The 25,508-nt window shown below is 56.9% G+C and overlaps 7 protein-coding genes across 7 annotated transcripts; 3 read left to right on the top strand and 4 right to left on the bottom strand.

The window, feature by feature from the left end:
* Window positions 1-5,621: 5,621 nt before the first annotated feature.
* On the top strand, window positions 5,622-8,968 carry B0H18DRAFT_1125300 (uncharacterized protein; the record flags this gene model as incomplete). Its single annotated transcript, XM_048034997.1, has 10 exons — window positions 5,622-5,870; window positions 5,924-6,505; window positions 6,822-6,865; window positions 6,916-7,078; window positions 7,129-7,468; window positions 7,516-7,668; window positions 7,718-7,909; window positions 7,960-8,071; window positions 8,120-8,879; window positions 8,930-8,968. 10 exons carry the CDS (start codon window positions 5,622-5,624, stop codon window positions 8,966-8,968), a joined length of 2,634 nt encoding a protein of 877 aa, XP_047886784.1.
* A 1,684-nt stretch (window positions 8,969-10,652) lies between these two features.
* B0H18DRAFT_959634 (uncharacterized protein) lies at window positions 10,653-11,660 on the top strand (the record flags this gene model as incomplete). Its single annotated transcript, XM_048042840.1, has 4 exons — window positions 10,653-10,787; window positions 10,843-11,079; window positions 11,123-11,305; window positions 11,361-11,660. 4 exons carry the CDS (start codon window positions 10,653-10,655, stop codon window positions 11,658-11,660), a joined length of 855 nt encoding a protein of 284 aa, XP_047886783.1.
* Window positions 11,661-12,470: 810 nt separating this feature from the next.
* B0H18DRAFT_959633 (uncharacterized protein) lies at window positions 12,471-13,145 on the bottom strand (the record flags this gene model as incomplete). The annotated part of the gene is made up of 3 exons (XM_048042839.1): window positions 12,471-12,689; window positions 12,741-12,838; window positions 12,959-13,145. The coding sequence occupies 3 exons, from the start codon at window positions 13,143-13,145 to the stop codon at window positions 12,471-12,473; spliced, it is 504 nt and encodes a 167-aa protein (XP_047886782.1).
* Window positions 13,146-15,414: 2,269 nt separating this feature from the next.
* On the bottom strand, window positions 15,415-16,041 carry B0H18DRAFT_959632 (uncharacterized protein; the record flags this gene model as incomplete). Its single annotated transcript, XM_048042838.1, has 1 exon — window positions 15,415-16,041. The coding sequence occupies one exon, from the start codon at window positions 16,039-16,041 to the stop codon at window positions 15,415-15,417; it is 627 nt and encodes a 208-aa protein (XP_047886781.1).
* Window positions 16,042-16,871: 830 nt separating this feature from the next.
* Window positions 16,872-17,854, bottom strand: B0H18DRAFT_1125296 (uncharacterized protein; the record flags this gene model as incomplete). Its single annotated transcript, XM_048034996.1, has 3 exons — window positions 16,872-17,348; window positions 17,405-17,629; window positions 17,681-17,854. 3 exons carry the CDS (start codon window positions 17,852-17,854, stop codon window positions 16,872-16,874), a joined length of 876 nt encoding a protein of 291 aa, XP_047886780.1.
* Window positions 17,855-18,097: 243 nt separating this feature from the next.
* Window positions 18,098-22,566, bottom strand: B0H18DRAFT_1125295 (uncharacterized protein; the record flags this gene model as incomplete). The annotated part of the gene is made up of 9 exons (XM_048034995.1): window positions 18,098-18,724; window positions 18,779-19,006; window positions 19,062-19,399; window positions 19,468-19,818; window positions 19,870-20,763; window positions 20,822-21,563; window positions 21,629-21,922; window positions 21,977-22,170; window positions 22,227-22,566. The coding sequence occupies 9 exons, from the start codon at window positions 22,564-22,566 to the stop codon at window positions 18,098-18,100; spliced, it is 4,008 nt and encodes a 1,335-aa protein (XP_047886779.1).
* A 979-nt stretch (window positions 22,567-23,545) lies between these two features.
* On the top strand, window positions 23,546-25,290 carry B0H18DRAFT_1125294 (uncharacterized protein; the record flags this gene model as incomplete). The annotated part of the gene is made up of 6 exons (XM_048034994.1): window positions 23,546-23,995; window positions 24,050-24,276; window positions 24,328-24,361; window positions 24,587-24,619; window positions 24,674-24,907; window positions 24,958-25,290. 6 exons carry the CDS (start codon window positions 23,546-23,548, stop codon window positions 25,288-25,290), a joined length of 1,311 nt encoding a protein of 436 aa, XP_047886778.1.
* Window positions 25,291-25,508: the final 218 nt, after the last annotated feature.

The following is a 25,508-nucleotide window of genomic DNA, read 5'->3' as shown; positions in this document are numbered from 1 at the left end:
AATAATGTCGCGCAGCTGAACGAACGCGTGGCTGCCCTTGAGGCAATGAACAGCACACTGCTGGAGAATCAGCGTCTCCTCGGTGAGTGGTGCCATGACACTGGCATGCTCCGGCTAACATTCCGGTCAGGCTATGCATTGACCGGCGACGCTAACCGGGAGGAGTACATGGACATCCTCCGCGAGGCGCTGCAGGCCGATGAAGAAGAAGCGGGGCCGCAGATGAACGCGGGTGCCATGTCCCGGTCACCAACACCCGTCCCGGCACCGGTCGTTGAAGACGCACCCACCTCCCCAAGGCCTCCGGTTGAGGATGGGGCCACGGCACGCACCGGTCGTCCCCCCTGCGCCCACCGAGGTATGTCCTTTCTCATACATCTCACTATTGCTCGACTGCAGCCTAACATTCATGTGCAACAGCTGCCGGCGATGGCCGCCTCTGCATCTCCCGGCCCCGGATCATCCACTCAGGAAGCCCCGGTGCCCGTGATGGCCACGTCCGCATCTCCCGGCCCCGGACCATTGACCCAGGACGCCCCGGTCCCCCACCACTGCCCCCTCGTCTCCTGTGGGCAAGTCGCGAATTCGGTACGGGAGCCGGCGGACTCGGTGCATTCGTCCCAAGGCCAATGTTCAGCCAGGTCCCCCAGCTCCTCGCCGCCGCGGCCAATGCACCCAGAGCGTGCCGGCCGCTCCCCGGTTGTGGCTCCCGAGCCGTCGCCCACCACAGCAGGTCCAGTGACGCCGGCCAACGAGGTGACCCGTCCGGAGCTCCCGGCGCCACAGGCCGAGTCCTCCGTCGGTCCATCGGAGACGAACGCAGATGGAAGGGCCCCGTCGCAGCCCACCGTCCCCGAGATGGAGTCACCCCCCCGAGCACGTCGCTGGCTCTCCCAACGACTTCCGGTGGAATCACTGGGGTGCCACCTCCCCCTGCGCAACCCCCCACCTCTCCCCCCACTTTACCGGAGAGCGTGGATGTGGCTCGCCCCATGGGGGCCCTGGGCCGCAAAAGGAAGGTCAGTCGCAGGAGATGGGGAATGGCGACGTCGCTGAGGGAGAGGGCCCGGGGTTGTGACATGCGCCGGCGGCACCGAAGGACTTGTATCGAATCAATGTACCATAGCGCGGAATTATGTACACAATATATGGTTTGAGCACACCCTCTGAATGTCGACTGGATATCCCCAAGGACATAGTCACCCCCGGCCCGAGCTCACTCCCGATATCTCGGCCCGGGGCTCTAAGCGTTCCACCGGCGCCGAGCATCACAGGAAACTCTCGGCCGGGACTTGCACCCCGCAGTGGCACCGGCTATTGCGGGCATATCACAACCCTGACTCTGCTACCTCTCAGGCATGTCAAATGCCCTAAGCCCTCCGGGACGCCAACGTCTCGCCCCGAGCAGGCACCCAAGTCGCGGCCCGAGACTCGTCCAATTCCCGGCCCGGGAGTTTTGGAAAGTCTCGGGGCCGGGAGTTTGGGAAAGTCTCGGCCCGGGAGTTTGGGAAGGTCTCGGCCCGGGAGTTTTGTCAAGTCTCGGCCCGGGATGGTCTTCGAATATCGGGGCCGGCATGTCATTACACAGTGGGCAACTGTACAGAGGCAATGCTATCGGGATACCACGCCGGCATTCAATCCAGCTGTATGAGACTGACATTGATTCGGCGACATAATGTAAAGTACGATAACTCATATGTGAGGGGACTACGGACAGCTAACGCCGGCGGGTTGACCTTCGCGTCGCCGTCGTGGTCTTGCTTTGAGACTTAATCTTGGCCGGCGACGCAGACTTCTTCGTGTTTGACGTCCGGGCTGACGATTGACCATTGGCGGGCGATTCAGATGGGTTTGGCTTCGACCGTTTGATCCGGGCGCCGATCGCTGACGACTTCTCGGGCACATCTCCAGCTTTCCGCTTCTTCTGCATCCTATGTGCCATGTCTTCCCACAGTTTGCCTATCGTCTCGCAGTGTTCGCCGAGCTCCTCGACGAAGCTCCAACCAAGTTGTGATCCGTGCACGTACTGTGGGATCTCGTCTTCCTCGTCGCTCCGGTGATCGATCTTCCTCTCGATGTCCTTCACAACCATGGCAATCGCCAAGGTAACCATAAGTCCGTTCTCTCGGCTCATCGGGGTGTCCGCAAGACTGGTACCTATCCTTGTGAGCCACGCACGGAACCGTGCTAGGACGTCCTTGTCATTGTGAATGTCCGGCGTGCATCGGGCTCGGCGGTAGTTCCAACTGCCCAGTCCCACTTAGTCTTGGACTGCCATGCGCCGGTCTCGGACTAGATGTGGTTCGTCAGAACATCAATGGCGAGCACGTCAAGGTGGAGCTCACTAGGTAGGGCAGTTTGTTGACCAGGTTTTGCACCCCGTCATCGGCTGTGAGCTCCCGGAGCCACTGGAGCCGTTCCTCCCAACTCTTCCCAGCGGTGGCCGGGCTCTCCTCATGCGGCTGTGGTCCAGGACGACCGGTGCGGACGGCCGGCGTGTCTTTGGCCTTCTTCGGCTTCACTGTGAAGTGGACGGGAATAAGAATACACCCAAGCCGAAGCAGGTTTATACTCACCCGGACTTGGTAGGATGATCACCTCGTCGTCGTCCTCGGCATTGGATTCCACCGGAGCCCTTTTCTTTCCGCTGGGGCCCGCCTTCGCTTTGGAGGTGAGCGACGGTTTACGGGCCTTCTGCTCTGCTTTCCCTTTGGTCCCACCGTCGCCGGGTATGGGCTTTGCAGCCTTCTTGGGGACCGGGCCCTCCGGGACTACCTCGGGCCGAGGACTGCTGGGATTCGCGGCCTTCTTCTTGGGCCGGGGTTTGCTCGGTGGGCCTTGGATATGACCACCGCCTTTTCCCACCGTCCAGAGCCGTCATTGCGGGCGCTGCAATCCCCTCGGTGGGCCCGATTTCCCTGCCGGCACCGGGTTGTCGTCAGGGATACTTCCCGAGTGGGCCGGGCCTTCGAGGGTGGAGCACCTCGATCGGCAGCCTTGCCCTTGTCCTTACGGGGTGGGGGAGGTGCTTCATCGTCCGTCAACTCGGGCGACTGCGCCTTCTTCTTTCCCTTGTCTTTCCGCTTCGGCGACGGTTTGGCTGGCTGCTCCTCCTCATCGGTACTCAAGTCGGCTTTGAATAGGTCACTGAAAGTCTCCTCCGCTTCGCTCTCCTCTGCGGACGCCTCATCGCTAGCAATATCGCCGGCAGGTTCTTGCCGGCGCGCGCGAGACGGTCCGGGCGTGGCTTGCCTACGCTGTGGCTTAGGTCGCCTCGCCGAAGGTTTAGGCTTTACTGGCTCCGGGACGACGATCTCCAGCTTGGAATTCTTCCAGGCCCTAAACCGCAGCACCGGACCCTGCGGATGGTCGTCTTGCCTCTCCCGCCAATGAGTGAGGATTGCGTCGAGGTCCCCGGTGCGCATCTTATTCGGGTCGCTCAGCACGGTGCCGGCGGGGAGGTACTCAGGGTCGATGAACGAACCGAGAGTTCTGACAGTGATTGCCACGGCACTTTGACTGTTGATCGTCCGGTGAAATTAACTGTTGATAATATGTCAACAATGGAATGCGTATCAATCCCGGACACGCGTACCATACGTCTTCCGAACGAACGTCGCCAAAAACATACGCTTCAATTTCGTCTTTTTGAAACAGTCGTGGTCCGCCGGCGGCATGAGCGGATACCCGTCCTCGTCCTCCTCCCAGTCCATGTTTTCGATGACCGATGCCGGTCCGTGGTCTCCTTCCTCTTCGAATCCATTCCCATCTGTTTGCTCCGGATTTAGGTCTCGCTCGCGCCGCCGAAAGCTCTCACATACCGAACACGGTCTTGATGTATGCCTTCCACATGTCATACAGCAGGCCGGTTTTCCACTCGGCATGGGTGGCAGTAAACTTCGGTACCTTCGGGGAATCTTCTTCAAGTATCATCTCGTCGTTGAAGTCAAACCTGACAATGTATTCAACGATTCGAAGCCTAGCACTACGGTGGGCACACGTACTCTAACACACCGTTCTTCCCGTCCGCCATCGGGATCCCGACGAGGAGAAAGCACCTTGCCCCGCATTTCCTCCACATGATCTTCATGAAGTCCCGGATCATGGTGGTGCCGTACTTCTCGAGCTGCTTCCGTTGAAGGTCGGCCGGCCATACCTGCGTGTTCCAATCCTTGGCGACCTGCATGTAGTCGGCCTGGTCCTCCGGCGAGAGATTGTCGCAGAGCTCCTTCAAGGCGGTTTGGTAGATGGCCGGGATCTGGCGGCTCGGCATCGCCTGGCCTTCCTTGTCTCCCTCTCATCCCCCTCCTCCTCCTCGTCGTCGTCGTCATCCAACCCATCCTTCCCCCTCTCCCGGGCAATCCTCGCCATGATCTCCCCCAGCTCATCCTCCCGGTCGCGGGCCGCGACCGTCCTCCACGTTATGTCCTTGCCGAGCTTAAACATCTCCTTCTTGACCTGCTCCTTCGACCCCCGTCGGTTAGAGTACCACTTATCGACGCGCTGCCGGAGATGAGCCACCAATGTTCTATCATCGTCGTCGAATGCATACCTTTCGCAACTGAGCATCAAACTTGATTTTCTTCCGCTCTTCCAGCCGTTGAATGCTGTTCTCCACGAGCTCCTGACGTCGCTGTGGATCCTCGGAAGCCTGTTGATAATCCTCCAGGTTGCTGTTCAGGATCACTAGGTCCGGTTCTTGCCAGGTGACTTTGCCCATTGCGAGTTGTCTGGTGAAGTGAGAATGCTAGGTGAGCAAGGTGTGATTTGTCGACGAAGATGGTGGTGGCAAGAGTTCGGTAGCCTCGGGGTGACGGATTCGGTGACACCCCAAGCCTTGTTCGCCACAACCTTTCGATTCTGAGCTTAGCTAACACGCTGTACTCGGGCTTACACAAATTCTACCTGCAACCATTACACGACATTCGTTTCATTGTTTACTTATCACCATAACTCTGATGTGCTGGCACGCCGGCCGCCCAGAATGGGAGGGTTCCGGCCGGAGCATCACGGACGAACCCACATTGGATTCCAGCGAGTCACCAAGGTGTGACTTGTAGCTCTCCAGTTCCATGGTACTCGCCGTACCGCAGATCCCGCTCGCCGCCGGGTCCGGTCACTGACTCCGGTTACCAGGTTAAGACAAGACCCATCACCGGCCGTCCCGACCGGCAAGCCAAGGAAGGCTCAAACTGATCTGGCTCCAACATAGCATCCAGCAAATGCTTCTGGCACCTCGTCTGACTGGATGAAACTCACTGCGCCGGACACGTGACCGGGCGGGCGGGCCGGACCGTTGTGATCGACATCTTGCCGGCCGCATCATTATATACGCAACTGACTAATGTCCGGCCGGGCCATTATGCGCCCCGTTCTCATGCGAACCATCATGGAATCCTAAATGCTGTCTGATTTAGACGAACTGCAACACTTAGCGACTCCACGTCGGTGATCCCGGCCCCGGCCGCACCATACCCGGAACACGGGCGGCCGGCCCGCTGCATACTGCTGCACTAGTGGCAATCGCAATGGTTGCAGGAGTTTTGACGTGAGCAATGGCAATACAGAGCTGAACTCTGCCCTTATCAAACTGCTGAGCTGTTGATTGCTCTGGTAACACCATGGGTCGACTGCGGCCAACGGCAACCTCTCCTGCAGTGGTAGAACTCACACTGACGAAAAGAAGGACTGCAAGGGGAGTGAGGTCACGGCTTGTCGAGGTGCAGAATAGCGGGTTGCAGACTCCGCCGGCTACACCCCATCGAACCGCTCGGTCGACAACAAGACAGTCCAGCTGGACGCCACCAACCGATGATGTTGCCAACACGACTTTCTGCGAGTTCCCCACAGTTCGACAGAGTGCCCCGCAGGTATACCAAGTGCCCATGTTGTATCGTAGACAGAGCCTCACCAATTCAATCAGACACAACCTGAGATGCTTAGAGAGTGGATTCCCCTCCAGCACAACTATCTGCGATCGTTGTACGCCCACTACAAGCCTCCCGCGCTCAGTGCCGAGGGGAGCTATATGTGCTCGAGCTGCAACAGTGGCGGCGGGGTATGGAAGTGCATGTCGTGCATTGGTTATCCAATCTTCTGCCCGACCTGCTGTCTCGCCGAGCACCGGCGAACACCATTCCACCGGGTTGAGCAGTGGAACCTCGGAGGATACTGGGAGCCCTCATGGCTCCGTCAAGTTGGAGTTTCAATCACTCTCGGCCACCGGGGCAGAGAATGCCCCCAGCCGGCGGTTGTCGTGGAGGATGACGAGGAAGTGGAGATGGACCGGGCGACCGATCGCGCGGCCGACGATGATGGCGATGTACCAGCGGACCCTCTTCACCACGCCGACTCACCTCCGCGACCCCCGCCCGCAATGATGACTATTGTTGACACCACCGGGGTGCATTTCCTCCCGGTGACGTGGTGCGGCTGTCCCGACGCCGGTGACCACACATCGCAGCTTCTCGATGCCGGGTTGTATCCGGCGAGCCAGCGAAGGCTCGTACGTGCTTCACCTTTGGGGCACTTGACGGTTTCCTGCTGGACAATCTGGAGTGTAAGACTACCGCCATGAATTACTACGCACGGATTCGACGGGCCACCAATCCGGCTTTTCCCCATGAAGTACCGGTGAGTGAGCGTCCAGAATACCAGCAAAGCACATGATTGAAATGGAAGTAGGATCGATACCTTGAGTGCTTAGAGTGAGCCGCGAATGGGCGTTGCTCCAGGCGAAGAAACAGTTTGGATACGGGCCACAGTGGCGAGAGGCCCCGGGCAACGGAGACCTTGCTCACTTTTGCCCGGCATGTCCGCAGCCCGGAGTGAACATACCCGAGGACTGGGAGGTGGATGATAGGAAGTAAGTAGTTACTCTGTTCGCCGGTATACGCCAGCTGAACTGTTCTGGAGGTACCTATATGCCCGAGGATATGTCATGGATGGGAACTTCCACGCCGAGCAAATGAAAATGCGCAAGCCCGAGAACGACGTACCGTTGATGCCGGGGAAAATGTTCATGGTTCATCCCGGCCCATACGAGGAGCACCTGAGAGTAGCGAAGGACGTGAAGATGGTGAGGGTGTATACAGCCGGCATACGAACGTGTGGCTAACACGTCCACAGCACTCAAGCTGCAACGACCACAAGGCGGTCTCCCAGGCCAACGCCGACCGGCATAAGCTCGCTGTCACCGGGATCGGCGCAACATCTTGTTTGAGGCACGGGTGCTTCCTTCCGCACTCGGTAGTGAACTATCAGAAGGGCGAACGTCAGATGAACATGGACTACTCCCTGTCCAATGCTCTCGGCTACCGCTCGAGAGGTATTGGGCACGTCTATGTATCATACGACATCATGTGCCAGTACCACGTCCATCTCCATGACCGATTTGACGACAATCCTTATCTTCAAATGCCGGGGGGCCTCGTCCTATACAAGTGCATTGGCCTCTTTCACATTCACGGTCACAAGGCGGAGTGCGAGCTCCGGCACTCTCTCACCTTCACCGAGGGGGCCGGGGAGCTGACGGCGAGATCATCGAAACCCAATGGTCGGGGATCAATCCCGTGTCGGGTAGTACCCGCTCAATGTCAACATCCCACCGGCAGGAAACCCTCGACCGGCACATGAACAATTGGAATTGGAAGAAGATGATCACCATGGGTATGGTCTAGCTGATTGTGGCATCACACATTGGGCTGACGGAGGACAGTGGCTTCGCTGAGAAGAAAAATCAAAGCCAATCGGCCACTGCTGGCCGACATGAAGGCCGACCTCACCGCGAAGGAGGCCAGTGTCGATGCCGAGATTTTGGGAGAGTGGAGAAGGGAACTCAGGATAGTACAACGACGAAGGCTTCGGGATGTGAAGGTAATGGACAGGTATCAAGCGAAGAAACAAATTAGTTGGTACACTCTGCTCTCCATGCCGAGCTCAGGGCTGATTTGGTGACAGTGCCTTCGCGGCTCGAACTTCAGATTAAGCTGGCAGAAGAAGAGGGTGACGGCGGGGACCGCGTTGGCACAGCGGACTGGATTGCCGATGGCCTTAAGCTTGAAGAGCAACAGTCAGTGCTTTGACCGCCTTTTCCGGGTTACTTCTGATCACCCCGCAGACTCGCAATCCAGAAAGACATAAAGCAAATGGGGGCCATTGTGACGGGGGCTCAAGAGTTAAAGCTGGCCAAACGGAGGAAGCCTCTCGAGAGTCAGATCCGGCGGTTCCACCGGCGAGCGGCTGCAATTCACCGAAGGCATGACTGGGGCGTGGCAGAGGAGGAAGCAGTGGATGACGACTCGGCTGCGGAGTGGGAAGACGATCCCAACGATCCCCCAGCACATGCCGACAATCCATGGTCGATCTTTCCCAGTAAACCGCCCGCACCATACCCAGTGAAGGCGGCGGAACATACCAAACTCGGGCTACCTTCGAATTTCACTCGGAATGCTCTTACCGCCAATGGATTGCAACGGTTGGCCGCGCACGAGCTCACTCTGCGGCGCGGACAAGCAAATGATGCCTTGCAGCAGCTTCGGATTCTCATCGGCAAGAAATCGTTTGAGTTCCAGACAACCATTCGGCACGGGAGGAAAGATGGCAACAAGAAGCGCACCCGATCCTTCACCAAGTTGGGTAAACTCGACCGAGCTGTACAGCTTCAAGCCGCAATCTATCGCCGGGCCCGAGCGGCCATGCAAGTGCTCGGCCTGTCTGCAGAGGATCAAGCTAAATATCAGCAGCTCACCCCAGACGATCTAAAGACAGTAACCGCCATTGCTGAGCCCAACAAGGCCGGCCAACGGCACAAGTCCCCCTCGTGGATATGGAATGTTAACGTCGGTGGCGACATACGGAGCAATGACGATTGGGAATCAGTACGTGAGACGGCGGTGGGACATTGAATAACTGCTGACATCGCGCATAGTTCACAGGGTACAGTGGTTCCATGCCCGTTCAAAGGTGACAGATTGGAGGAAGAAGCCGCCATATTGCGCAGGGAGCTTGACTCCGTGTGCCGATACTTTCATCATGAAGCATGCCGGTGGCGGGAACTAGCGACCACTAACTCCGATACCGAGTACCCAGGATTTTCCCAGCACTGCCGAGCACAAGGCGCACTGTTTGATCGCCTGCGTGAAGATGCGAAGGTGGCATGGCGGGATCTGTACCTGGAGCCAAATGTCGTGATGTAGTGGCAGTATAGAAATTTAGTTTGTGATCGTACCACCTACCCGGCTACACAGTTTACATATTCCGAGGGTTGTGACGAGCTGTCTGGCCCCATGGTCCCAGCTCCGAGTCCGAATGCTTGCCCGAAGTCCCGGCCCGAGAGTGTGACCAAACAGTCGGCCCGCGGACCAGTCCGCACTCCCGGCCCGAGAATATGACGAAACTCTCGGCCGGCGCACCAGTCGAGACTCCCGGCCCGAGAACATGACCAAACACTCGGCCCGCGCACCACTCGAGACTCCCGGCCCGAGAATATGACCAAACACTCGGCCCGCGCACCAGTCCAAACCCTCGGCCCGAGAATGTGACCAACCACTCGGCCCGCGCACCAGTCCAAACTCTCGGCGCGAGGTATCAGGCATGCTCTTAGCCCGAGCAATGTTGAGAACTCAAGGCCTCAGTTGTGTGCCCAACTCTCGGCCCGAGCACTTCCCAAACCCTTGGTCCGAGCACTCTTTCAAAAGCTCGGGCCGAGCGACCAGGCAAATACTCGGCCCGGGTTAGGTGAACGAGGTGTTGGCCGGAATGCCGTATGCCTGTATACATAGTGCCCGCGTGGCCTTGGCAGAGGAAAGTCGTATCTTAGAGGGACTGTCGGTGCTCTGGTAATTCATACGAGGACATGAAATGTACTTTTGCCCGGGATGGCATCCTGCAATGTCGCATGCCAAGTAATGGGAGTTCGGTGATCATCCTGGCTCATTTGGAGCAATTGAAAGCACGACAGCAGGAGTACATGTGTAAGCATTTGGAACAAAGGACTCAATCCATCAACATTCCATCCCGCGCCTCCACCACATCAAACAGCAACATAATCCTTTCCAGCCTGGCATCAATCCCGGAAATGTCAAGGGACATTTCGCTGCTCTCGTACGTCACCGACATGACGATCTGTCCACACAGATATCGCCTGATCGAATATGTGTGTGGCCGCTCGGGCACCACTTCGGCATAACTAAATATTAATGTCACAATCTTGATGTACATTGAACCGTGGGAAGCACTCACGGGGTGGACAATGCGAATGGAAGCAATTCCCAGCTGAGGAAAGGAAAGGCTTCGAGCCGGAAAGACTGCCAATGCCAGTCAATGCGCGCGGTGGGATAGGTGCGGACCAATGAGAACGCACCATGTCCATATGGCAAGTCAACACAAGTAAGAGCTTGGTGTGATTGAGGAAGGTGATGGGGGTAAAATATCACAGTTACCATTACAGAAGGCGGGCTGCAAAATGGCCTGTCGGCAACGTGCCACACGTGCCGAGCAGACTATACCCAAGAAGGCATGTCTCCCCGAATGTAATCACGTGCTCAGCATCGGCGATCAGTTGATGATAACGCTTCGCACTCGCATGTTGTCCACACCTACTCCTGTATCGTACACTATCCGCGTTGTCTGGACCGAGCTGCTCAACAACAATGAACACCATGCTCGCCGAACTCCTCGCGGACAGCCAAAGTCACATCATGATTCCGAAGGCCCTCAAAAATCTCGCCGAGGCCAAGCAGAATCCTGCAATGCCCGGCGCGCTTAACAATTTTCTCGTGGGCATCGTAAGCTGCCCCGGTATCGTTTGCTTGTCGTGCAGCTAACATACGACCAATGCAGTCGGTCTCTGCCCTCATGATCGGCCTCCAGGAGCTGTTGAAGCCAGAGGTGGCCGCTACGTATGGTCTTACCGAAGCAATGACCGCTTACTGTGAGATTGTGGCACCCCGGGGAAGCAACGACTTGGCCATTGTCACGAATGTGATCGAGGCTGTATCCGGCATCGCACCAGGGCAAAGTGCGACGCCCGCTCCCACCGGAACCAGCGACACTCCTTCCGGCGAGCACAACGGTAAAGTGTTTCGGTCTAAGCACAAGTTTCCAGCGATGCTAATCCCAGGCACCGGAAGATCAACTGCCGCAAACCGTCCCCGCCCTGCCGGAAAGCAACACTCCGGAAGCAGTTCTGCAGGAGCTGCGTGAAAACCAGCGCAACATGGATCAGATCATCGCCGAGCAGCTCGGAGCGTCGAGAGAACAATACCGCCGTCTCGAGCAGCAACTGGAGTTAGAGAAGTTGCGTGTACGACAATTTAACCACCATTTGCGTTCTCTGCTTATGCACATTTGTGTCGTAGGACGGAGTTACTGTTCGCGCCGAGCAAATCAGCCGGGCATATCTCCCCCGCTTCCCGAACCCCCCGCCCCTCAGCCCGGAAATGATGCCGGGAGGCATGTCGAACGATCTATTCAAGTGGTTCAAGCAACTTGGAGGGGCCATGCAGACAATGGATATCTATATCCAGGCGGAGCTCAACTTCTGGCACGCTGCCGCCCGAGCGAATGCGGCAGAGTGGGAAGCCTGGCAGCGCGGGATGACTCCAAGGGCCCCGGCAGTGGCGTCTCATTTCCGGGTCACTCAGGCTGGTGATGAGTAGTGTAGAATTTGTGTCATTCCACCCATGTTCCATCCATGTGTTTCTCCCACTGCTTGCTTACAATGAAGACATGCACATTTCACCGAGATGACACGCGGTGTTCCCGGCCCGAGGAAACTCAATCTCGGCCGGTCAACGATGTGTAGTCGGGGGCTAGTGAAGTGCACACATGTGTAAAATAGCCGCGGGGTTGAGCACTGGTCTCGTAACCCTAAACACTACGAGTGCCCAAACGAACCATTTCCCCCCCAGCCCAACACATATCCCGCTTTCGAAGTACCTTCACTCCCAAGTGTTCCGCCAATTCACGTCCGGCATCCCAGCCCAGCGATGTACATTCCGTCGCATAAAGTATGCCACACATAATCGCTCCGCCGACGCATGTGGAACATCATGGGGGAGCCGAGTGCCCGAGAATGCGGTGACCGTTCCGGTTTTGTAAGGAAGTCGGAGACCCAACGTCGGGAACTTGATGACCTGGTCGTGATCGCCACCAATCGTCATCAGGATGTCGTACCATTCCTTCGGAGACAGCATGTCCCGATGAACCGGGCTCGCTCGGTTCGTGATTACCGAAAGGGCATTGAAAGGGTTGTGCCACAAATCTACAATGCTGGCCCGGTCCGGGTCGCTTCGCAGAGCTTCAATAGAGGCACGACCGGCGTCATACAAATCCGGGTGCATGATGCGCAGCATGCCGGATATGATGATATGCGGATGGGCCATCTGGTCTAACCACATGCGACCGGCGGGGCCGGTGTTCGGATCGGTGAGCAATCGAGAGACCAGTGGGACGTCGTTGGCGCCCTGCTAAACTTTGAGCGAACAATTCGGGAAGTCTATCCGGAGACGTACAGCGTGTCCGAGCCAGAACCACCCCGGCGAAAACGCGACACACGCCGGCTTAAGGTCGTCCCCCTCCTGCGGCTCCCGGAAATTCTCGATATTTTCCCTCCAGCTTGCACTCGCCTTGGGGCGATTCTGGGAGAGAAGTGGATTGAGACCGATCGTGGCTTGCCATATCGCTCTCTTGTAGTCGGTCATAGACAGTTGGTGGTGGACATATGTATTCTGGCGTACCTGGAAGACCTCCGTGATCACGCCGGGAAGGTGCCACATCAGCACCCGGCCCTGATTGTCAGCAATGGTAAGCGGATCCTGGCAGTCTTCGTATTGCACTCCGGCCAATTCATCATCGTCCGGTACAGTGCATGGATGAGTTGACGCATCCCACTGTACAGTCCCTGCCTGGTGAATCAGTGGATGAGCATGTAGGCGAACGATTGATGAGGGCTCACGGCGATTCCTGTACGCGTCGGCCAGCATCTGCGCTGCACGCCTGGCCTGGCGAACCAGATAGACGTCGAGGAGTAGTCCGGGAAGCGGAGCGGCGCCGGGGCGCGATGCCGGCACCGAGAGGAAGTAGAGGTACAATGCCTCCAGATACGAGCAGTACTGGTTGTGCACTTGGGATACTGTGACCATGGTGGGGATTGATGCAGAGTCGTACGAGCGACGTCGCAAGTCCCCAGACAACGCCGGATGCACGTCCCTGAAAAAAAGCGGCCTCATGGTTACCTTGTGTATAGCATGTGGCTTCCTCATGGCCGAGATAAGGACTCGAAAGGATGGCTGACCCGCAGCATGATCACTACTTATCAACATTGATGGGAGATAATATTATCATCTGCCATCCATTTGTTGACGCATCGTCCAACCAGCCGACGTTCCTTTGGCTTGCCTGATCCAGGGCTCAATTCTAGCGGTAAGCTGGTGCTGTACAAGGCCGGCCGGAGCGTTGGGGACGAGACGTGCCCGGCCGGCCAGCCCTCCGGCCGGAACGCTGGAACGGGCGATGGGATGCTCCGGGTGCACCGCTGGGGGACGCAGGGACAGGGTGCAGGCCGGCCGGAACGTTGGGGACGAGACGTGCCCGGCCGGCCAGCCCTCCGGCCGGAACGCTGGAACGGGCGATGGGATGCTCCGGGTGCACCGCTGGGGGACGCAGGGACAGGGTGCAGGCCGGCCGGAACGTTGGGGACGAGACGTATCCGGCCGGCCAGCCCTCCGGCCGCAACGTTGGAACGGGCGATGGGATGCTCCGGGTGCACCGCTGGGGGACGCAGGGACAGGGTGCAGGCCGGCCGGAACGTTGGGGACGAGACGTATCCGGCCGGCCAGCCCTCCGGCCGGAACGCTGGAACGGGCGATGGGATGCTCCGGGTGCACCGCTGGGGGACGCAGGGACAGGGTGCAGGCCGGCCGGAACGTTGGGGACGAGACGTATCCGGCCGGCCAGCCCTCCGGCCGCAACGTTGGAACGGGCGATGGGATGCTCCGGGTGCACCGCTGGGGGACGCAGGGACAGGGTGGAGGGCCGGCCGGAGCGTTGGGGACGAGAGGTGTCCGGCCGGCCAGTCCTCCGGCCGGAACGTTGGAACGGGGGATGGGGTGCTCCGGGTGCACCGCTGGGGGACACATGGGCAGGGTGCAGGCCGGCCGGAACGTTGGAGACGAGAGGTATCCGGCCGGCCAGCCCTGCGGCCGGAACGTTGGTACGCTACCGTCTGCAACGTTGACCCGGACCCCTCCGGCCGGCGCCGGCCGCACCGTCTTAGACGGCCGAATCTCACTCCGGGTCTACCGTTCGAAACGTCAAATCTTACTCAGTAGGCTCGGGGCCCAGTGATTGGGCATGTGGGCGAGTGTCTGGGCGTGCGGGCGAGCGAACGGATAGGCGGGAAGTCAACAGGCGGGGATGCCATCCAGTCAATAGGCAGGTGGGCGACCGAGCCAAAGGATGGACGGGTGGTCGAAAGAGCGAGTCAGTTGGCGGGCGGACGAGCGAGCAGGCGTACAGGTACGGGAACGGCAATGGGAGAGTGGGCAGACAAGCATATGAGCGGGCAGGTGTGGGGGCAAACATGCCCATGGCACAATGATCCACCTACCGGTACCCTTACACGGGCGTACACTGGCGACAACAGTTATATTGCTTGGTACATGTATCGAGCTGGGGCGCACCTTTACTTTTGGAGCCTTCGCGCTCGCTGTTTCCCTTCTTCCCCGAGTCGCCCTTCCCATTCCAACCACCCTCCACCTTCAAGGTTTGTTTTCGTGTTTGAAGGTCCAGGGGATAGCGCGAATGCATTGACATGCGGGCGGATAGGCGGCTGTGTGAGCGGGCAAGTAGGTGATTGGCAGTGACTGAGAGCGGACAGATGAGTACATGAGCAAGCGAGTGTGTGGGCGGACACGCACAAGGAACATCCGCAGACGAAGGAGCAATGGGCGTGGATACGGGCGAGCAAGCGTGCGTGAATACATTGAAATGGGTGCGAGCAAGCAGATGGATCGACGTGCAAGTAGTGCGAGTAAGTAGCGGCTTGGACTCGAGTCTGGCGGTCGTCGAGAGCGGCGCGCCAGGGCTTGCCTCGGGCTTACCTGGAATGGGATGTTGGCCAACCACTCTGTAGCCGCGGGACTCGTACAGCGCGCATGGGTCGAGAGGTGTCAAAGAGAAAACCCATATTCTAAAGTGAGTCAAACCGGCTTTGGAGCCCTTCAAAGCACTTGGTTAACTCTCCGAGCAATCTTAATTTGAGACTTCGCTGTGAGCTTCACCTTAAATATGTTGTTCTCCTCTGAGCTAGTGGTAGCCGAGAACCGTTCACCGTAGGAATACATGTTTGAGGATTTGTGCATGGCATACAGAGATGGGTTCAATATGAAAAGGTGTCAACTTCAATGGTACTCAAGCGGATTCTACCCACGAGTAGCCCCCGGTGCGGTTTGGAACGTAAGCTACTTCTTTGCCATTGGACATTACCTCCCAAATTTCCACCCCGTCTTCATCATCCGCAACATCCTCTGCCATGTGCGCTGGAGCGTCCACTGGCACCTCGCCCCCCACCACCTCCTCGCTGTATCCAGGCTCTCCCTTTAACGGACGTTCCAGGGTCATGGGAAAGCTGCGGCGTTTGAGGACCCATTCCGCACGCATGTGCAGACGGGGTATAGGAAGGGCGGTGGGCAATACGAAGGGCAGGTCATACATGCCCACCTTCATGCTGCACAAGGCACCCAGATTACGAGTGCCGAGGGCGATATCGCGCGGGTTACTGATGTGGTTGACGTGGGCGTACTTGAATACGGGTATGTGGGAAAGGGGGAGACGAAGGTGGAGCGGGGTGGTTAGAGTGAGCCGGCGGAGAGGAAGAAACATTCCGCTGTCTACATCGTAGACCTCAAATTGCGGTGGGTCTCCGTATTTCCGCTTCTTGAACGGATTGAGTCCAGGCAGCGCTTGCTCAGTGATTGGCTGGCGGAAAGGAAGCTCGATTTCATGATCGTGCACCCTACACATGAGGGGCAACGACATGGGTGGACAGCGATCCTAGGTGTAGGGAATAAGCATTGTGTGAGTGTAGCCAAGATTTGTACGACGCACCTCATAGTATATATATACTTCGACAACACCTCTGCTCCCTTGGCTTTCGAGCAGGCAGGCCGGCAGTCCGACGCTGCGATGCCATTCCTGAACTCCTCCAAGAAAGATGAAACGCTCCTCGCACTGTGACGAGGGCAATTCGGTTAGGAACGGTCCAGCGTCCTTCATGTCACTTGGGCGTGGCTGGACGTTTCGCGCCACTGTCGGGCACTTCTGTCTATCGTAGACAGGACACTGACCCCGAGTGGGCTCATCAGTAATGAAGGATAGTTTCCAAGAAATCTGGGCCACTCACGTATTCCCATAGCGCGCCCCATTTCCCCTGCTTAGATACGGAGACCACGGTAATGTGGTTGATTGCTTCCTGCCACGGACAAGCCTGTGAATCCTCGCAAACGTTACGGAAGCTCGGGAGAAAGGTTGAGTACAAGTATCTGAGGTTGGCGTTTAGCGGCATGGCGGTGGACAGGGGAGGGGGCAGATGAAGTGGAGAGAATGTACTCAGAGACGCTTGGTGGAGGGCGGAAGCAACACTTCCGAGGGTAGCGCCCGGTGCAAAGAGAAGAGAATGATATTATAACTCTTTCACAATTAGAGACCTGCTTTCCCAGTACATTCCAATCGCTCTAGAAGTACACTACATGCATTCCAATTCTTACAACGTACGGAGAATATACGCGCAGCCTTGCCAGTGCATCCACCGCCCTAATCCGGCACTCTCGCACTCCCGCTCACTGTGTATGGCCCTCGCCTACGTCCCCCTAACCTTCTACGATCTCCACGGTGCACTCCGGGTCGTCTTCATCCGGGTGGACGAGCTCCCCGCCGTGAACGCGGGATACGGCATTGAGGCGGCGGCGCCGATAAGGGAAGTTGACCGGCCAGATGAACCGCACGTCGTACATCCCCGCCAGGAGGCTGCACAGAGGACGCAACGGACGGTCGCCAGGACCATACATGTGCGCGTATGGAGTCGCGATGATGTGCGCGTACTTGAACATGATGATGCGGGTAAGGCGAAGGGGAACGTGAATGGGATGATCAATGGAAGTGAGGTCCTGGAACCGCCGTGTCCGGCCGTTATAGATCTGGAAGGTCCTGGGCAATTCACCGGGAACCCGCTTCCAGCGGTTGAGACAAGGGATGACCTGTTCCGTGAGGGCCTGGCGGAGCGGCACCTCAATCTCGTTGTTGTGCACCCTGCACAGCAACGGGAGTATCAAGGGCTCCACGTCCTCCTACGGGCCTTGTGTGAGCCTCCTTAGTTGCTTTGAGATCATTGTAATACACGCACCTCGTAGTAGAATAGCGCCTCCACCACCGCCTTCCTACCCTCCGCTCTAAGACAAAGCGGCACTCCCGGGCTTCTGTTCCAACTCGATATCGCGCCGATGAATGTGAACCGCGCCTGCCAGTTCTGCGGCAGCAGGGTGTAGATATACGGACGGGCGATGGCAACATCCACCCGGTCAGGCTGAATGGCGCACTTCCTCGTCTTGCAGAGTTCAGACATGGGGCACTGACACTTTTTCATCAGTACTCTACAGCCAGCGAATGTTCTGACACTCACGTATTCCCACAAGGTCCCAATTCCCATCGTCCTCGAGACTTGGACCACAACGAGGTGGTTGGCAGAGCCCGGCGTCGTCGTATTGGGGCACGTCAGGTCGGTTCTGCAGATATCGCGAAAGGATGGCAGGAACGTCGACATGTGGAAAACTACGCGGGGGTCTAGGCAAGCCATGGTGCAAGACGATGGACGGCAGCTCAAAGGGGAAGCAGGGTGCGTAGAAATCCTTTTGAGAGTGATAGAAAGACGAGTCAAAGCGTTCGGGGACGCGTGAGACACACCAAGACATAGGCGCTTCCCACTCATGTGTATTTTTTTGCATTCTCGTACTTTTACACTAGGACATTGTTATTCAGTCTTCAAAAAAATAGTACACAGACGGTTACAAAGATGGGATGTACATGTATTCAGATCTCCTCAGTCCCCCACGGCCGTCTCACCATCCCAATCCTCCGCATCCGAGGCCGCATCCGAGTCCGCATCCGAGTCGGCATCCGAGTCGACATCCGTGTCCGCATCCGAGTCCCCATCCGCTGAGACCTCATCTTCTCGAACGTTCATTCTCTCCACGGTACAGTCCGGATCGCCCTCCGCTGGCGTGAAGACGTGAGGCCGGTGGTTGCCTTCAACCCGGACCACGGACAACGCGTTGATGCGGGTCCTGGGGAAATCGAAGCCCACGGGCCAGATGGACGGGCGGGGGTACATGTTGGCCAGGATTCCGCCCAGAGCCCCTGAAGGGCGGATCCCTTTAGCCCAGTAGAGGGGCCACATGGTGTCGTAGATACTCTCGTATTTAACGAGGATGACGTGCCGAAGGGGTAGGGGGATGCGAATGGGTTCGTTGACGGACCCGAGGGGAATGAACTTAGCTTGCTGGACGTCGTAAATGTCGAAGCGTGCCGGGTACTCCTTAGGGTCCCTCTTCCAGCCATTGAGGCATGGAATGACCTCCTGAGTGACCGGCTGGCGGAACGGCAGCTCTATCTCCCAGTCCCCATGTACACGGCACATGAGGGGCAGCTGGATGGGCGCAACGTGATCCTGCCCAGTTACTTTGAGCCCTGTATACATACACGCAGAGACTGACAAACTCACCCGGTAATAAAAGAATACCTCCACTATTCCTATCTCGTCCGTCCCTCGAAGGCACTCCGGGAATTCGGGGCTCTTGTGCCACGCCTCGATGCCGCCGACGAAAATGAATCGGTTTGGGCCCTCCTCCGGCAGTGCAGCGTTGATGGACGGGCGCGCCGCGGCAACCTCATCGTCGTTCGGCTGCAACTTGCTGGGCAAGGTACGGCAGGGTTTGACAGTCCTCGGGCACTATGTATGCTTCTGTCAGTACTCAACAAGACTCATCATGGAACTTGTAACTCACATGGCTCCACAGGGTCCCCAGACCCGTCCTCGATATCTCAACCACGGTGAGGTGGTTGAGGGAACCCTTCTGCACATGGGGGCACCGCTTGACCTTCTTGCAAACGTCGCCGAAGGAAGGAATAAAGGTAGAGATGTGGAATTGAACGCGAGGATCCAAAGAAGCCATGATGGTGGACGGGTGGACGGTGAAGAGGATAAGAGAGAGCAAAAGCGTTTTCAGAGAGTACGAAAGCCACGCCAAAGCGTTGAACGAGGCGTGAGAAGTGATTAATTTACCACTAGCGCCGAACATGGGACCCATTGGCGCTCCCAATTTTGTAGGCGTAGAATGCTGCACTGGAGACCAGGATTAACTGTACTTGTTATTAGAGGCTACCAAAGTGTTTGGTACGCATACAATCCACCCCAGTTGTTAACGTAGAAAGTACTAGCCGTTTCTAACACGTTTTCCGATGACCAGGAGTCGGGAACAGTGCCGCGAGGACCGCCGGGGAAAACGGGTGTAAGCTGACAGGATTGCCGGATCTGCGACAGGGGAATAATCTTCCCCTGTGGCAGACCATTGCTTGAGGACGGCGGTTTCTTGACCGAATACATCAAGTGGGAGGAGTCAGCCGCAGGCGCGAAGCGAGTGTACCACTCTACATACGCGAGCGGACCCCGTGGCCACCATGGAGGTGCAGACCCTCCGCCTTGCACCGCAGGGAGCTTGCGCGGTAGAGCGAAGATAACCTTCACTCTCCCCGCTCTTGTCCCTGTATACATAATTAGCCGTTCAGCAGGTGGGTATAGAAACAATTACTTACCTCGTACGCCGGTGGACTCCGCATCTCCGCTCTCCAACACGATGACGGTGTCGAAGCGGTCTTTCCGCCCTGATCGCACCGAAGCCGGTATGGCCTTCACAACATCAATGTCAATCCTCCCGTCGTCCAGCTCGTAAGGTGTGAATGCGAATTTGTGGAAGACATCGACGCGCTGGAACGGCAGCCACGTTCTGGAGAGGTCTTGTCTGTTGAGTCGGAGTGAGTCAGGCTGCAAAGCGTTGATGAACTGAACGAGTGCGGTCGTAAATCCGGGTGCGTGATGGCGGGTTTGAACCATAGCTAGGTTTTGTTGAGGAGCAGGTGCGTACTTCGCTATTTTGATAGATGTCCCCGCTATGTCCACGCCTTCCGTTGTGACAGAGTGGGGAGGTTCTTCTGGTACCGATGAACCGGTCTCGGCATGTTCTTCGTCCTCCGGGTGTTCAGCATCCTCCTCCGCTTGACGTTCCCTCTGGAACATCTCATAGAGAGCCATCTTCTCGTTGCGGGTGATCCACCGCATCATTTGCGGGAACTCGTCGCGGTGGTTTGATGCTCGCCAAGCGTCCTTCGCGAAGTCGATGTGAAGTCGCTCGAACATCTCCGTGTTGTAGTTATCCGTCGTCCCGAAGAGCCGGATGGACTGGACATAGTGCAGAAGGGAGTGGATTTTAGGTATGTTGAAATCATCCCGTATACCGAGGTCGACCAACACTTGCTTGTTGGCATGGAACGTCTTGAGTGCATCCTCCATGTATTCCAAGGTAGTGTCGTCATGCGTGGGGTACTGCGCTAAGTAGATGAAATCCAACAGAGACCTGAAGGTGAGCATTGTTGACTTTGAGACCTTGCCAACGAGACATGCGAGGAGGACTCGAGCCATTTCTTTCCTCTCTTCCCAGATATCTGAGAAAGAGAGGAGATGCCGTTACGGAAATGACGGATGCCGTACGCAGGGGCAGGCATCGGAGGCGGCTGTCTAGTTCCTCTGCGGTGAGAAGCTCTTGACACCAAGTGACGACGTGTTTGAACACCCCCTGGTAAAGCTGGTGGAGAACATCTGGTGTTATGGATAGATGTATGTCTGCGTAAGGGAGATTGGTCCAGAACGGCGACCGCGCCGCACCGTTCACGTCCCGTAGCATGCATTCGACTTCAGCCGCAGCCGCACTGCGACCACCCGACCATGCATCGTCGATGATACTCTCTGTGAGCTCGGATGTGCGAGGGCTGCTCGGGTCTTTCTCCCCGAGCTTGTCCGCTGGACATTGGCACTTCGGGCAGGTCCCGTACTTCGAGCAAGTGACGAGGCATTGCTCGGGGTAGTCAGCGACATATGCGGCGAGGATAGGATATATCCTGCGCACGCAGCCATCACCTCCGGTCATCTCCACACCTTCGACACCAGCTTTGATGAGGGGCTCGACAATGAGGCGCATGGAAGCGTGGAAGAGCTTCTGCGTTCGAGCCTTGCTTTCGCGATTGGTGAGGCCCTTCTTGCTGACCTTAGAGACAGGCAGGTACCCAAGAAGGATACAAGCGTGCTCGGACGGTTTGCGGCGGATGGCGCGGGGTATGTTGCCGAGGGTGAGGTAGACGGGGTAAGCAGACTTGTTACCGGAAAACTGTGTCAGCTGAGTCTTGTCGGTGGCCAATATGACTGACGCGAGGGCGGCGCCCTCAGGTAAGTGTTCCTAGCACGGAACATAGCATTAGCAACATTCTACTGGTTGTACCATTGATGAGCTGTCTGACTTACCTGTACGGTGTCCCACCAGAGGCCCGTCCACATCTCCGTGTATATGCGCCTCAACCGCGACTGGTCCGCAAAGACTCGTTTGGGCCGGTATACAATATGTTTGGCATGCGCTGGATTGCCAACCAAGGCCTTAATCGCTTCGATGATGTCCCTGTACCGCACCATGTGCTTCTCATCTGGTCGATCAGGGAAGGTGAGCGTAGCAGTCTGCCATGATGCTCGGTCCGGGATGCTGTCCACCTTCTGGAAAAGCTGTCGGACGTCTTTGAAACTGAGTTCCAGCTTCTCAACAACCTACGCAAAGACTCGTAATGAGTGATTAAACCCACACAGGCGTGGCCAACTCACCCCCGGTATGAGAAGAAACCTGTTCAGTGAGTTCTGCCCGACGTCTTCTCTGACAGCCCACATTGCCACCCGCCAATCTAGCTCGGATGCAAAGGGCTTCCACTTGAGGTTAGGATCCTTAGCCGCTTGCTCATCCACACCCACTCCATCCACATCCATTGCGTCCTCGGGAGGGTCCTCTTGCTCAACATCCTCTCCAAAATAAGCCTTCCACGTGTCGACAACGGTCTCCTCCATTCTGATTACGCACCCCGCTCGGGGTCTTCATCCTCCACCCGGGTGTCTTCGTCGTCATCCAGAGCTGGCAGTCGAGCTGTCGGGGGAGGCCGAGAACTGGATGAAGACGAAGACGCTTCACCCTGGTCTCCGTTGGGCCCATCATCAACAGTAGAAGTAGGCAGAACGAACCGGAACAGATCCCTGTTCTCCATGATGTCATGGAAATCCAGTGGTTCCTCGTCCGCGTCGCTCGAGTCCTGGATAACGGCGTGTACCTGTTCCACAACTTCAGGTACCAGGCGGTCGTGAGGAACGGGGTTCTTGCCCTTCCTGTACCATTTGCAGGACTTTGCAGAGCTCAAATGAGCCATCATGCCCTGTGCTGTCCTGAATGGTCTGTCGCATGCCGGACAGGTCCTGTCGTCGTAATCCCCTGGGCGGAGGAATGGTACGTTCATCTTGCACTGGCCAGTCAGTAGAGGTCAGTACATGATCCCTGATAGAGGATATTTCACACAAATCTCACCGGGACAGTATGACGCTCTGGATGAGATGAAAAGCGTAAGAAAAGCCTTGGGAAGAATATGAGCGACGGCGCGTGGTCTCCGCTCAGCGTCTCATACTCATTCAGTCGCTTAGACGGACGTAAACGCCCATGTTACGGCGTGGATATGGGCTTCTCCACCACCGCTTTTTTGTACCCACCTCCATGATCTATGCCACCGTCATTAATATCCTTACAGCTATAGAACTTGGGCAAGCGTATCTGCCGCATCCATGGGTGCTTTATCACTGTAGGATTTATTACGACGCCTTGCCTTCTAACTGGTTGTCTCTGTGAGCACTGATACCTCCGTACCTCTGACATTTTATTAAGCTATTGAAGTTACTCACCTGTACGTACTTTTCACAGTCTCTCGGTATTGATTGCATTGCGTGAGTGCCGTTGCATATCTCGTTGCATTCTGAATGGTGTGAAGGCTTACCGGGAAAGGGTCTTGGACATTCCATGTCCACCTTCCTTTTTGGGCTGACCCTAAGAAGTTGCCGCGCCCCCACAAACCGCAAGAGCCCACCGTGTATTTCGAGCTATATATGCCGGACGGTCTGTCGCAAAAATTGTACGTTCATGACGTTCATGCTGCCTTCTTCTGATGTGGTCCCATCAAGGTATCCCTATGTCGTCAGTTGGTAGAAGCGAACTGACTGAAATGAAAGCGCACAGATTGACACCGCACTAGTTGTGGTCTGTTGTCCCGATTCAATTTCCCATGAACGAGACAAGTGCCGACAACTTGAACGGTGACTCCCTCACTCCTCTTGCAGCCACGACATACACTCGCTCTCAACATGGCGACGCCTCGCCGTTCTGTTGGCTTTCCTCACGCAAGGAATCTCTCTGGCTCTGATACGGATATCGACTCCGACTCTGCCGGGGCAACCGACTTCGGTTCTGACATTGACGGCAGTCAGCCGTCTTCCGAGATCGACTCCACCCCTCTGCCTCAAACTCCTCCTCAGATCAACCGTCCTATCAAGGTCGCCTCTGACTGGTCTCCGGCCAGCCCGGTCAGCGTGCAATCGTTCGATAACAAGGCGCATCGCCTCACTCGACCTCTCGGTGCGGAAAGCTCTCAGCGGACCATCGTCTCGGAACCGTTACCGTCGGAGTTCTGGGCCATTTTGAAGAAGTTTGAAGTGAATCCGGTGGATCACGATTTCATGGTGTACGTATTCGAGGAGATATGGAGCTTGCGGGAAATTTGGGAGCTCTCCAACCCCGATCACTTCGTGCAGAAGGTGAGATGTCAGTCTCACATATCATGAATGGTTGGTGTCAATACTCAACCTCAGGACATACCCCACATTGAGGAACGTCGCTGCTGGGTGCTGCAGGACATACTGTCCAAACTCTGGCAGCTGAACCCCGCTTATCCCGACGCGTCGGACAATGAAGACACATCAATGCTCCACGCTAATTTGGATGACGACGACGACGTTTCAATGCACCACACTGATTCGGACGATGATTCCTACCAACCTCGGCTCAGCATGTGGTTAGCTTTCCTTCAACGCGTGCGGTGAGTTCCAAGAACACCCTTTTCTCTTATTCCGGCTAACGCGTTACACAGCGTTGACTTCTGGCCGGAGTCTCGGAAAGCAGTGGTTCTGGGACCCACCGTTCATGGACTTCCTCCATCGCCATGGCCCAGCGTTTCGCGAGTCTCCTCAATAGGAGTGCATTTCGGGTCGAGATGCAGGATACGTTCATGACTTCTCAATGCGATCTTCTCACCGTCGATGTACAGTTCCGCATGAGGGGCGGGTGGTTAGGACTATCAGGAAGAAGGATGAACTCGGAACTGAGTTCTTCTTTTGCATGGGGTGCAGTCAGTGGGGGAGCTCCAGTACGAGATGAAGAAGGTATGTCCAAGCCTCCAAGCTGTTACAGTTAACAAGGATTCATGAAAGGAACAGATGGCCGGGGCTTTGGACCTCATGTCCACCCTTCAAGGCTTCGTTATCGCGCTGGTTGTCCCAACCAGCACGGGTACCGGGTATCACTCGCCCCTCCTAGCTCTGGAAGAGGATATGCCCGCCTTACAGGCATGCCTCATTTCGTACGAGCGGGCTGAGTTCGGCGACTTCCGCACATGTGTGGAGGAGGCGCGAGGCTTAGAGGACTGGGAGAAGGAGACATCGCACTTCTTGGTAAGATTGGGTTCACATCTATGGGTCACCGTACTCATCCTTGCACAGAGGCTCCTTGCCTGGCAGCCTCACCTTCCTGCGTCGCAGCTGCAAACCAGCCCAGTGGATGGGCGCGGATCCTCAAGGATCGGTTATATTCCATCATACACTCATACAGCTATGCTCATCTGGGCATCACGCCTCTTGATCGCGCCCTCAAGCGCGCCATCCCCACGGAGCCCCAGTGGAAGGAGCGGGTGGACCTCCTCGCCCACGAATGCCTCAATGACATCATCTTCTTCCTCGACCAGTCCGTCGGGCATGTAGCGCATGAGTTCGTCGGCGGACTCAGAGGTTTCGAGCGGGGAGCCCTGCTGGAGACGACCCCCGTCTGGTCCTCGTAGATGAGTAGATTATCGCATCATCTATCTATGTATACCCTCCGAACTTTGTACGAGCGTATTGTATGTGTATCGATCCATTATCCGCTTCCCTGTCACAAAAGCTTCCTTGTGAGAAGCTTCCCGTGGGCGGCTCAAAACCAGCGCCGGAAACGCGCGGGCATTGCGCCCATGAGGAGCGACCTTTCCCTCTGTGCTCTGTCCTCGCCCCCAAGCTCAGC

The sequence above is a fragment of the Fomitopsis serialis genome (genome assembly GCF_022376445.1).
Source record: "Fomitopsis serialis strain Sig1Antser10 chromosome Unknown B0H18scaffold_150, whole genome shotgun sequence".
NCBI lineage: Eukaryota > Fungi > Basidiomycota > Agaricomycetes > Polyporales > Fomitopsidaceae > Fomitopsis > Fomitopsis serialis.
This window is presented reverse-complemented; position numbering and strand designations above follow the sequence as displayed.